The sequence below is a fragment of the Fusarium graminearum genome, chromosome 1 (assembly GCF_000240135.3).
Source record: "Fusarium graminearum PH-1 chromosome 1, whole genome shotgun sequence".
NCBI lineage: Eukaryota > Fungi > Ascomycota > Sordariomycetes > Hypocreales > Nectriaceae > Fusarium > Fusarium graminearum.
The window spans coordinates 3,263,447-3,276,012 of NC_026474.1; the positions used below are offsets into that span (position 1 = coordinate 3,263,447).

Genomic DNA, 12,566 nt, shown 5'->3' on the forward strand with positions numbered 1-12,566 from the left:
TGATTACCTTCCTTTACCCTGGGAAATTTCTCATTGTTCGTCAAGTAACTCTTGCATTATACACGGTTGCCCGTTTTTATTACTTCTGGTATAACAATAGGAATTGGAAATCTTCACTGGCATAGGGTAGGAAAACTTCCCAACTCTCACGGCAGCACGTGAGGCAGTTCATGACCTCGTCTAGAGGATAGCAGAGAACCCAGGACCCAAGCTTAGGGTACAAAAGACAACCATTCTAAGATGGCATAAAGTGGTTACATTATTCTATTTCTCAGGTAGGCAGGTAGTATCAAGATTTCGGCAAACTCGGCCGAGACTTGGCTGATTGTATTCTCCGCGATTACCAGAGAAGGAAATAACAAGGAAGGTTCCGCGTGGACGGTAAGTTCAGTTCAAGGGTTTCGTCGTTTCTAGTTTTCTCCTCCAATCATAGTCTCTGTTTCATATATCTGAGGTTACAAGGACCAACTCCAAAGCCCGTTATTACTGGTCCCCATACGCTAATACTACTCTACATAGTAGCTAGTACCTATTCATGAACAGATGACTTCTTCTTGAGGTTGACTTTCATTTATTCCTTTTACAATCACTCTTTTATTCCGTATTTCTGTTTTTTTCTTCTCTCTTGACCTCTCGATCTGGAAATCGCAGAAATGGTCAGCTTTAAGTATCTTGGCGCTCTTGTTAGCGCCGCTCCGGCTCTGGCAGCCTTTGGTGTCACCACCAGTGGCAATAACCTCATCGTTGACTCTGGCAACTCCAACGGCTTTTCAGTCTCTGTCAGCAAGTCTGACTGCTCAATCAACTCTATCAAGTACCGTGGTAGCGAATACCAGTACAAGTCTCAGACTTCTCATATCGCATCTGGACTGGGATCCGCCAGTGTCCAGTCCACCGTGCTCAACAGTGAGTACCAAAAAGACCCAACCATGACAGTCAAATTCTAATTAAAAAAAACACAGACAAGTACATCAAGGTCACTTGCACCGCCAAGTCGGGCGACTTTGACCTAACTCACTACTATGTTGTCCAGAACGGCCAGAGCAACGTCTACATGGCTACTGACACAAAATCCGAGCCCAAGATCGGTGAGCTTCGCTACATTGCTCGTCTGGATCGCTCTCTGCTGCCCAACGAGATCCCCTTTGGCGAAGCCTCCAACACGTCTGGTGGTTCAGCCATCGAGGGCTCTGATGTCTTCAACGTCAATGGCCAGACCCGCTCCAAGTTCTACTCGTCTCAGCGCTTCATCGACAACGACGTCTGGTGCTTCCAGAGCAGTGGCAAGGACGTTCACGCTTGCATGGTCACTCACGCTTCGCGCTCGTACGAGAAGAGCTCTGGCGGTCCTTTCTTCCGTGATATCAACAGCAACAACAACGGTGACTTTAGTGCTCTCACCTTTTACATGAACTCGGGTCACGTTCAAACCGAAGATTTCCGCCAGGGCTTCCACGGCCCCTACGCCTTGTCTTTCTCCCGCTCTGGTGTCCCCAAGGCCAAAGATGTTGACATGACCTTTTTCAATGACCTTTCTATCCCTGGCTACACTGCCGACTCGTCTCGTGGTCGGGTCAGCGGTACTGCTACTGGTGTCCAGTCTGGGTTCCAGGGTACTGTTCACTGGTTCAACAAGGATTTCCAATACTGGGCTTATACTTCATCCAACGGTGCTTTCACTTCTCCCTTCATGGCCCCCGGTACTTACACCCAGGTTCTCTATCAGGGTGAGCTCAAGGTCGCTTCCAAGAGCGTGAGCGTCTCCGCTGGTGGTACTGCATCTTCTTCCATTGCTGCCAACTCCGACATTACAACTGGAAAGCACACCTCTGTCTTTCGCATTGGTAACTGGGACGGTCAGCCTACGGGTTTCCGTAACGCTGATAAGCAGCTGCGCATGCACCCCAGCGACAAGCGCATGTCCAGCTGGGGTCCTCTGACATACACCGTCGGCTCCAGCTCGGTCGGAGACTTCCCCATGGCCATCTTCAAGGCCGTCAACAGCCCTGTCACCATCAAATTCAATCTCCCTTCTGCTATCTCGGGCCAGGCAACCCTCCGTATTGGTACCACTCTTGCCTTTGCCAGTGGCCGACCTCAAGTCACCGTCGGCAGCTTCAAGAAGGCATTTGACGCGCCAACCAAGATCGACTCGCGAGGTGTCACTCGCGGAGCGTACCGTGGCCATGGCGAGGTTTATGATGCTGTTATTCCTGCTGGCACGCTGAAGCAGGGCTCCAACTCTATCACCATTGAAGTCATCTCTGGTAGCTCTGGTGCTGACTTCCTAAGCCCCAACTTTATCTTTGATGCCGTTGAGCTCTTTTACTAGATTGCCTTGTTATTCAGAAACAAAGCCGTCAACAATTTCGACTACACAAATCTATTCATGTACATATTACCAAAACAAGAGATTGAACATACAGAGCCATATAAGTGAATTTCAAGGCCATATATTTATTTTGTACATATCTGGTCCCCTATCCACTTGATGTTGCGAATGAGTGACATGTCCACATCAGTAGGACGAACTAGAACTTTTTAAGCTTAACACTATTAGCATGGAAGGTCAAGTCTACTGTACAATTAATCATGAGGTCGGACTTAACATAGATGCGGAGTTTGTGCTGGTTGTGCATTCCAGTGGCTGATATCAGCCAGTTTTGTTAGTACTAAACTTTAGTTGCCTTGATAATGACACTATATAGACGAGTACCACTAACAAAAGTGGACTGAAGACGTTCTGCGGACATTAGAGCTACCTCCATAAAGCTTTAGTATAAGTATAACGTTCTCCTAAGGAAGAAAGCGTTGCATGCTCCTCGTTCTACTCTTCTTGACGAAGAAACTCATTGTCACATGATCATGTCAACTTCTAAAGGCACTGTAGTGGTTACCGGTACCAATGGAGGACTTGGTTCCGCCATTGTGACTGATATAATTCACAAGCCCGAGTTGGCCAGCAATTATACAGGGCTGTACACTGTCAGAAAAGCAGCAACGGCAACTCGACTCCAGAAGATTTTAAGTGTAGCCCCAAAGTCTCACAAACACGATGTTATCGATATGGATCTCAGTTCACTAGCCAGCGTCAAGACAACGGCAGCCGAGATCAACCGTCGAGTAGCTGCTGGAGACTTGCCTCCTATCAAAGTTCTCATTCTCAACGCCGGGTATCAAGATCACGAACAAATTGTGAGCCCCGCTCCTACGATTTTTGACATTCTGAGATGCTTATTTTCCTAGACCATGACGGACGATGGCTACGAAACTACTTGGCAAGTGAATTACTTGGCCAACCAACTCCTGGTCCTCCTTCTACTTCAGAGTATGGATAAAGAGAAGAGTAGGATACTCATAATTGGGAGCTGGTCTCATGAGTGAGTCAACACGAACAGGCAGGTTTTCTTAAGCTAACGAAAACAACAGCATTGATGATTCGCGTAACAACCTGGGCGGTGCAGCCTGTTATGAGGGTTATGATAGCCTCTTTCCCGGTCCAGACGAGCTCGCCAAGGGCAAATGGAGTAGACCAGACACTGGTGGAGGGTGGCTTACTGGCTTTCGACGATATGGAGCAAGCAAGTTGTGTGCCGTGATGCTCATGTAAGTCACTCATATGCTCGTCAACTAAACATTGAACTGACGCATCGACCTCCAGGCATGAAATAGTGAACCGTCTCGCCCAAGATCCGCAACTGTCCAATATCACAGTAACGGGCCTAGACCCAGGTGCTATGGGCTCTGACCTCGTCCGAAGAGGTAGTTCTCTCATGTATAATACCATCAAGATCGCCCTCCCGATTGTTTCTCCTCTTCTTGTCTGGTACAACCCCAACGGACCTTATCGTCCCCTGTATAAAAGCGCTGCGGATGCAGTCCGCCTGGCTTTTGAAACAGAGGCCCCGAAGGGCAGATTGCTGTATTTGAATGGCACGGATGAACTTGAGACAGGAAAAGAAGCAAGAGATGAAGTCAAAAGAAGATCATTGTGGGTCTATGGGTTGGAAGCGGCTCAAATTAAGCAAGGAGATACGATTTTACAAGACTGGCAGTAGACAGACAAGTCAAAGAGTTTACTGGACTGTGAATGGGCGCAGGTCTGGACCTTAGTACTGTCAGAGTTTAGCTTTTATTTATATGATTATTATGACTTGAAGCCTGAAATTAAGCCAAGACAAGATACTTGACAAATGACGAGGACCTATACTCTGTCTAACACGGCATATTGCTTTTTCTATACATGGGTCATAAGCCGGAATCACTTTTGAGAATGGAAATACTCTCCGGTATATATACTATATATATAGTAGTAGCGTGCGGATAATCGGATCTGGACATGGATTTAACGCATTGATGTACTAAGAAGAGGACAAAGTTTATTGTTATTGCGATCTGTTGACCCGCTGCAGGGACTCGGATAACTCAAAATCTCCTGATGGCTTTCTATTAGGAACAATAGAACAACTTACGCGAGCAGCGGTAACAGCGGTAGAATACGGGTCCAACGGGATTGTCGACAAGGGGATGTTGTTCAAGACTAGGACCAGGGTTGTACATAGGGCTTCGACTTTCCATAGCTGAGAAAGGAATACCGCTGCTCGATTTAGGCGGCCTCACGACGAGAAGAAGGAACAAATTCCTAAACAGAACAAGTTACAGAAGTTTAGCACTTAATTAGCGATACCTCATTAACATCATGACTTGTCAAATCTCTGTAGTTCTGGCCCAAATGAACTTGTGGCTTACAGACTAACAGACAAGAAACGACTGGGTTGTTGTTTCTTTTTCTGCTTTGAAAGGACCCACTTGGCGTTGAACGTTGAAGGGGCACAGAAGGTGCCCCCAGTTTCATACAAATCTACATGCGTACCAGCTCTACTTTAAGAGGACCCGTAGTGGTCCCCTGAGAGAATCTGAAACAGGCTGGGGCCAGGGACAGTATCCCAGATGGGAAAGATGTCTTTCAAGGTCCAGTCGATCCTGCCAAGATACAAGTTTTTGGAAATGGGAGCTTTTACCATCCGACAGGTGATACAGTAGCTTGAACTTTAGCCTGTGACAGAGTGAAGATCACTCCCTGATTCTGGTGAACAAGCAGGGTATCTTTCATCTGATCTTTTCTCAATCACCGAGTCACTGCACATCTGAGCGACTTATTTTACTCATTTGATTATAAAAAACCTACTTAAAATTTGGAACAAAACAAACATTTAGATATTGGTTAGCTCATTGGATAGTTTGTCTTAGTACCTCTTTTTGGTTAAAACAGGGCAAACTGGCGCTTGACGGGCGACTAATTCTAATGTCAGTACTCCGTAGTAGGCGGCCAGTGTGCTCGCGGCTCATCTGAGCCAATCATACTACATGGCCATACTCTAATCGCCGCAACTCTGGCGCCTGTACACCCAACAATCGTGTCTGACCTCCATACTTTGCGCCCTGGCCACAGACCCAGAGTATTCAAAGGTAAACACGAACCAGCGAGTGGGCGGTTTCTCTTATAGTGTCGGTCACAAGACCAGCCTAACGATGCTCGCTCGGTTGGCTGTCTGTCGAGGGCCACAAATCTGGCGAGACCGTTGTATTGCCGTATCCCTGTCTCATTTCATCTAGAGGCGCCAGCAAACCGAATTCGAATTGGTTGGCGCTGAATTGAATGCAAGCACCGGGCCTGAAATTAATACACCACCCGAGCGAGTACAGTGGGCTCCAGCTAACTGGAGACCAGGCCAGCCGCTAGCCAACCGTCATCGTTGCGAAGATTCTCATTAAAGAACCCCAGGTCAACATCTTCCTTGTTGACAAGGAATCACATCCCCGTTGGCCTTTTTCTCCCTCTCTTATCTGTTGAGCTTGGTTCTCTTTTTTCTTCTTTTCCCCCCTCCTTCTTCTTCTCACTCCAGTCCACATTCCTTTGTTTACTTGCTTGCCTGTCTGTTCGTGCGTTCGCGCAATTCATCATTCTCTTGCTCGACCTTCGACTTCGACTTTGGCTTGGAGCTGGACTCGTGCCTCCAGTACACGACTTGTCAATTCTTCTTTTTTTTTCTTATACTCATCCCTTCCAATAATCACACGGGCCTTTCTTACATTCATTCAGCCCCGGTTTCTAAAAGGCCTCCATCTGATTCAGGTCCCCACTGTCAGCACTTATACCACTCAGCATTCCCAAACCAGATCTCGTGCCCAAGCTAAAGCTGAAGCTGAAGGCATTTGGATGGATATTAGAGGACTACGCTAAAAATAATCGCCAAACTAACTATAAACAATACTGCACTACAGTAGCGCCCAGCACGAGGCACTCCCTGACCACTCATTCCCCACGAACGTCTCAATATCAGTCAAGGCCAACAGTGGCTGACACTGCGCTGCATTGCACTGCACTGCACGACAAAGATGCCTGCCATGTGGGACACCTTCAAAACTGGCAATGGCCCCAGTCTTCACCAGCAGCCACCTCAAGAACTCAAGAACCGACCGTTCCTTCGCCAGAATCACAGCTCTTCCAACGGACTGCCACAAAGTCGATCGACCTCGAGCGCCCACAGCAATCAAACCGCCAATTCAAACAAGTCCCGTGACGACATTTACGAAAACCAAACCCATCTTCACGAAGATTTCGAAAACCGACTCAACGGACTTGGCATTCAAAACGGTCCTTTCAGATACGAGATTCGCCGTGGTAAGACAGTCCGAACACCAGACATCTCGGGTCCACCACGTCTGTAAGTGCTAGCTTGCTTTCATATACTTGCTTCTTTTTTCGAATTTATTGCCCATCACCTATTCAACAACTGCCTTTCCCGATTCGAACAAACCGTTCCTTCCGTCAGCCACGTCAGACAAACCGTTGGACTTTTAGCCGACTCAGCCGTCGGCGCAGCGATGTTACCTGCATCCACCACATGTCTTGTATACATGTACCAGGTAACAAAGCGACGAAGGCATTCAGTCTTCCCCTAATAGTCGACGATCGGCAACTACTAGAGTCGTTCGTCATGCAATACGTGTGCTCGAGATCGACAATCCTGTAGTCAAGTGCATGATACCAAGCCAATTTGGGGTTTCAGTCTACTTGAGCCGACTGCGCACGCAACCTCGAGTGATGAGTCGATATGCACCTTATACTGCCGGCTTCGAGGCACCTCATCAGCAATGCCTCAATCCTGATGCCATAGTCGCTGACGCTTTTACGTGTCTTTTTTCTCTCTCCCGCGCTTTCCATATCACCACTTAATATCTTAAATGGCATTAACAACAACGTATTCGCACCTGACTAACATGTTTCTTCTTTCCTTCACAGTTCCCCTGTCCTCGGATCTGACGATATCCGAGTGAAACCTCCTCGAAATCCGCAACGACTTCAAGGCGAGGACGACTCTCCCTGGCGTCCTGCCTCCTCCATCTACACCAACGAAGACGTCCAAGACCGAAGAAGCAGTCGTCACTCCCGTTATTTACAATATTTGAAGCCATCTCACTCAAAGGTTCCTGCCACAGACATGTATGGACGTCCTATGGGCGTCGAGATCTCGCCCCCAAGCTCTCCCGAGTTTGATGCTAGACAATACAAGTGAGTCCATCTCCTAATTTCGAACCTTCTTTTGGCAATCATTACATGTTCTTGGGCACACTGTTTGCTTTGATACACCAATCTTGGTTTTTTCTCTTTTGAAAGTACAGTCAATTTTGGCATTCAAGTATCGAAAACTCTCGGTTCTCAGTTCCAAGATCAGACACGCTTCCTGTGTTCATTCCTGTTTGGTTCCTACTACTATCGCACGCCGTGCTTTCACACAATATGAGAGTCCTTCGGTTCAGAATAAAATCGCTAATCCGATGCCTTGCTTGCAGGCCAAACTCACAAGACGTCTCTCCAATCGACGATTCTCCCAACTTATCTCAGTTGGATCTTCTTGGAGAACGCCGATTAACACCCTCTCAATTACAAGCACAGCTTCGCAGCCAAATACCGCAAATGCGCCGTGATAAGCCAATGAGCCCTGGCCTTTCTTCACAACTTCGAACCACCAAATCCACCGATGAGCTCGCGGATGCCAGCAAGCCATGGGAAAACATGCATCCGTCATATTACGGCAGTCAAAAACCATTCGGGTCCACAACCATTGTCACTGGTGGGCAGCAAAGCAACACTTCTCCGTCACTTGGACAGCGGATCCGAAAGTTTGCCAGAGCGAAGCCCGAGCCTCTCGACACTAGACCACCATGGAATGGAGCAAGTGGACGTGCACCCATGATTGACCCAGTCCGGGATGATCCATCAGTTGCTCCATTGAGCTTGCGGCGCAAGGCCAGTAAGCGGGTTGCACTTGGTGGTGGTGTCAAGCCTGAAACACATAGCGGCAATGCTGGAACAGTTCGACAACACGTCCCGTCACGGCCCGCCCAGAGGTCTAACGAGACTTATAAAACACCATCACCCGAACTTGTTTCGCACTCTTATCCTAGCCCTCCAAATACTGGCTCGCCGCCGCCGTCTCAGCCCGCCATGTCACAAACTGCGACATCTTTGCTCACGCCAAACATGGTGCCTGATCAGATGAAGGCCATAAGAAGGAAACCTTCCCCCTCAACGCACAACCCTCATTCTTCTTGGTCGAGTTCCGTCTACTCAGCAATTACCGAGAACACGATTATTGGCGACAAATCACTCCTCAACCCGATTGAACCGGCAGGACTATCCACACCGGAAGATCCTTGGGCGCAGCCTGCATCTCGTTTCAGTGTTACAACTTGCAACACAGCTGCTGCCAAGTCACCAGTTGTGCCTGACGAAGAAGAGCGACCAGATACACCAAAGCAGACCCCCTCAGTGATGGATCGTAGGAGACCAGTACCAGGCGGAGACAACTTCAGAAGGGCTTCCAACGTACCAATCGTCATCTCAATGAAGTCGGCTTCACCATCGAATGAGCATTTTGACTCGAACGTTTCCACCGACAAGGCACTTCCACCCGCACCGCCCGAGCTTCAATCAGCACATGACCGTGTAGCATTCCTCACTGCTCGACTCGATAGTCTGGCCCACAGGCGCAACAACATCAACAAGAGCATCAAGCAGATGACGGAGTTGATGCCTACCGACAGGATTTTGTCGAGCACGGAAGTGATGCGCAAGCGCGAGATTGAGAAGAAGAAGGTTGAGGGGCTCAAGGAAGAGTTGGCCGAGATTCAAAGAGAAGAGCATGACCTGGGTCTCAAGCTCTACAGGGCCAACAAGCGTGCTGAGAGAGAGGCAGCCTTTGAGCCTTCCACTCTTTGGGTCAGGCGTGTCACGTCTTGAGGGACTTTTAACGGATATAAATTATGGGGTTCGAGATATGGTATCTCTGGCGAATAAGCAAGGCGTTGATGAGACATGCATAGCATATGGAGTCAGGTTCTTTTGTTTCTATTCGGGGTTTTTTTTTCTTCTTCTTCTCTTCTCTTTAACAAACCCTGGGTCACTGGTTCTGGACTGCCTATTGTACGAAGAACATGTTCTTTGACTGTTTCGGGACATATTACAGCTCGGACAAATATATCATTGTTGAACGATAATACATAACATTCACTTATGTTCACTTTTTTTGATCATTTGGCACTTTTAAACACACTTGTTTTGTACAAACATTGTTTCTCTGTACGATTAATACCTAGCAAAAGCAAATACCTGTCACCAAAAATCATGTATGGATATATCCTCCGTCTGGTATCATGCCCACTCATTCTATCATGCTACCCTTTCCACAGTCTCAAAGCAATAGTCCCATCCTTCTTACCATAATGACCTTCTAACCACTGATTGTGGTGGTCTCGGCCCATCACAACGCCCTTCCCAACATTTTTGACAGTAGTCCCCAACTCCGTCATCCTCTAAAGGAGTGATACAAGCACACTCCTCAATAAGATAGTGCCGGCAGAAAAGATAGGCCCCAGTGCGCGGTGGCTGCGGGGGAACTTGATCTTTGTTCGATTCCGAATTCAACAGGTTGCGCACACCACTGACGAGCTGCTCCGAGAAAGACCGTTTACTAGTTTCGGACATGGAAATGTGTCGATGAGACCCTGTGTTTTCCTGTTCATCTTCTAGCGAAGACAAATCCGAGTCGGGGAGACGAGGGAACGAGACGAGATCGCTGGGGTTGTCGTGCACTGGCGGTGGACCGATGTAGTTTCCTGCTTCATCGTAGTGATCCGACGGATACGTCTGGCGAAGACTGCGTCCGCCGTGGGAGGCAGAGTATGTCCTTCGGTTCTGATAGCTTGTGGCATAGCGGCCTGGCTGGCTGAAATTCCCAGAGTAGGAATTTCTCTGGTGCTGGTATGGAGAGCTTCTGGGAAGATCATTCCCGGGCTGGAAGTCTCTTCTTACAGATTCATCGGCGTTGGCATAGGATTCCCCCTGATGAGAAGCAATAGGCCTGGGATGCGAAGAATCATGCAGATGATTAGCCGTAGTGTAATACGTCCCGTGAGGACTAGGACCTTCGAGCTCGTAGTCGCTGAGATCACATGAGCCTTCTTCCTTGAACTCGTCCGAGTCTGCGATGGAGACATTGCCCGGCAGGACTGAGCTGTGGGTGTAACTAACGCCGCTCGTAGTAGACGCATATCTATGCGGATTGGCATCGGCGTCGAATCCAGCCTGGACATGCGAGGCACTCGTGGTGCGCCTATGATCCATGGTTGCTCTGATCTCTCTCCCGGAGGCCTATCTCTCTCTATTAGTTCCTACGATCAGGGCCAGGGAAAACTTACCTTTTTGTTGTTTCTATTTTGACCTCTTTGTGAGAGAAGGCCGATTGTTTTTGTTTCTCACTCCCCTTTGTCGTGCAAATGTTTTTCGGTAGTTGTTGACCAAAAGCTAAAGAATTGATCACGAGAAGGTATCTTGTCGTACAGGTTACGTTACCAGTGATGTATAACGTTTTGCTTTTGACAAGGGATGCTGTGTGTGTTTTGACGAGAAAGGGGAAAGGGAGTCTGGCTTGAGAAGCAGAGTATTTTATATACTGATTTCGGACAGATGATAGCAACATCGTGTACGGGAGTTTGGATAGTCCATTTTTCGGTTCAGTGTATTGTTCCGCCGAATGATGAGTGGTATCTGAATGGGTGTTCTTTTTGTGCTATGCGAGGGTGATGTCCTTGATGGGACAAGGACAGGGGCCACGAGGACAAGCGCTCGCTCAGTTCCGTTGCAAGAGAGGAGAAGAGTAAATAAAGAAGTGAACAAGGTCGGAAGGACATGTTCGGATGTAATAGTGGTAGCGACAGTGGTTCGCTGTGTTTATTTACGGTGTTCAGAAAGGAGTGTCAGTCGCTGAATGAGGCAAACATGGAGGTTGTGCTACAAGACATTTGTTTATTTCGTCTGGGATCCTGTCCTACAGAACATAGTAATGGTCCAGCAGCCGTGGATCAGGGAACCTCATTATCCTCTTCAACTTTTGTTCTCTAGTTGCTAACGGTTCATGAGTGTGATGGTGTATGTGTATGTATTCACAAGCCTCCCCTTGACGGAAGAAGTGACAGGCTCTGTCTTTGCTCTGATGCGGCGTATGCTGAACATCTGAACACCAGTCCGATGGGGAGCTTCAGGGTCCGGGTGCTGGGTTTTGACGAAGCGAAAGTTGAGCGAGATCTTGAACGGGTGGTTCGGCTGTCCGATGATAACACGAGCGGTGTCATGCCAGTACATTTGGTTTACTTCACGACCCTTGACCACGCTGTCCTCTGGGCCGAAGACGACTGGTTCGTGCTTGTCATTCCAGATTTCGAATTTGAGCTTGATGCAAGTCGCGGTGCCGTAGGCGACTAGATAACTCCGGTTTGTCTCTTGAAAAGGAAACACGTCTTTTGGATAGATGCCGAAGTCGGGATTCCACTCATGTTCAACGCCACCAGGGCCGATGCGAAGATTGACGGTAGTACTACCGTTCTGAGCAAAGTCCGGATAGGGGAATCCGGAACCGACAACAGCGTGGTAGTGGTTCACCGGCTGAGCAGCGGTAGAGTGGTGAGGGAAGAAGATATTCTGCAGCCCATCTTCATCGGTCCAGTCAGGAAGCTTTGACATGTCGAGCTTGGTCTTGTCTGCTATATCAACGTCATTGAAGATGTAGACAGAGTACTCTGTCGTGGGGATGTCGTCGATGAGCGTCTCAACCAGGATGCATCTCGCGCTAGGATAGATCCCTTTGTGCCTCTCCATGTCATATCCGAGCATGGGTTCTTTGAAATCCTTGGGAGGACCGCGGTTGTATGCGGAGTAGGCGCAGAGAGTGCGAGCCTTTACGGATGTAGCATCTGATACTGGAGACAATAGCTCGCCCGTCTCGCCAGCGCTTCATGGTGGTTAGTGATGGTAATGATGAGTTGCATTTGTGGTTGATCACTTACACTCGGTCCCAGACCGACAACCGAGTATTGTCTTCCATACTCTTTGGTGTAGTATGAATGATCAGTTGGCGATGATGCTTTCATTGGAGATGTGATGTGTCTTTTGTATCATAACTTTGGACTTAAGTATGAAGCTCGTACATAACAAACGGGCAGCA

The 12,566-nt window shown here is 48.3% G+C and overlaps 6 protein-coding genes across 6 annotated transcripts; 4 read left to right on the plus strand and 2 right to left on the minus strand.

Annotated features, from left to right (window-relative positions):
- Positions 1 to 653: 653 nt before the first annotated feature.
- Positions 654 to 2,332, plus strand: FGSG_00989 (rhamnogalacturonase B precursor; the record flags this gene model as incomplete). The annotated part of the gene is made up of 2 exons (XM_011318435.1): positions 654 to 906; positions 963 to 2,332. 2 exons carry the CDS (start codon positions 654 to 656, stop codon positions 2,330 to 2,332), a joined length of 1,623 nt encoding a protein of 540 aa, XP_011316737.1.
- A 533-nt stretch (positions 2,333 to 2,865) lies between these two features.
- On the plus strand, positions 2,866 to 4,058 carry FGSG_00990 (uncharacterized protein; the record flags this gene model as incomplete). The annotated part of the gene is made up of 4 exons (XM_011318436.1): positions 2,866 to 3,195; positions 3,247 to 3,380; positions 3,430 to 3,606; positions 3,662 to 4,058. 4 exons carry the CDS (start codon positions 2,866 to 2,868, stop codon positions 4,056 to 4,058), a joined length of 1,038 nt encoding a protein of 345 aa, XP_011316738.1.
- A 2,341-nt stretch (positions 4,059 to 6,399) lies between these two features.
- Positions 6,400 to 6,732, plus strand: FGSG_11876 (uncharacterized protein; the record flags this gene model as incomplete). The annotated part of the gene is made up of 1 exon (XM_011318437.1): positions 6,400 to 6,732. One exon carries the CDS (start codon positions 6,400 to 6,402, stop codon positions 6,730 to 6,732), a length of 333 nt encoding a protein of 110 aa, XP_011316739.1.
- Positions 6,733 to 8,911: 2,179 nt separating this feature from the next.
- On the plus strand, positions 8,912 to 9,307 carry FGSG_11877 (uncharacterized protein; the record flags this gene model as incomplete). The annotated part of the gene is made up of 1 exon (XM_011318438.1): positions 8,912 to 9,307. One exon carries the CDS (start codon positions 8,912 to 8,914, stop codon positions 9,305 to 9,307), a length of 396 nt encoding a protein of 131 aa, XP_011316740.1.
- Positions 9,308 to 9,761: 454 nt separating this feature from the next.
- Positions 9,762 to 10,690, minus strand: FGSG_00992 (uncharacterized protein; the record flags this gene model as incomplete). The annotated part of the gene is made up of 1 exon (XM_011318439.1): positions 9,762 to 10,690. One exon carries the CDS (start codon positions 10,688 to 10,690, stop codon positions 9,782 to 9,784), a length of 909 nt encoding a protein of 302 aa, XP_011316741.1. The 3' UTR covers positions 9,762 to 9,781.
- A 780-nt stretch (positions 10,691 to 11,470) lies between these two features.
- FGSG_00993 (uncharacterized protein) lies at positions 11,471 to 12,446 on the minus strand (the record flags this gene model as incomplete). Its single annotated transcript, XM_011318440.1, has 2 exons — positions 11,471 to 12,353; positions 12,409 to 12,446. The coding sequence occupies 2 exons, from the start codon at positions 12,444 to 12,446 to the stop codon at positions 11,471 to 11,473; spliced, it is 921 nt and encodes a 306-aa protein (XP_011316742.1).
- Positions 12,447 to 12,566: the final 120 nt, after the last annotated feature.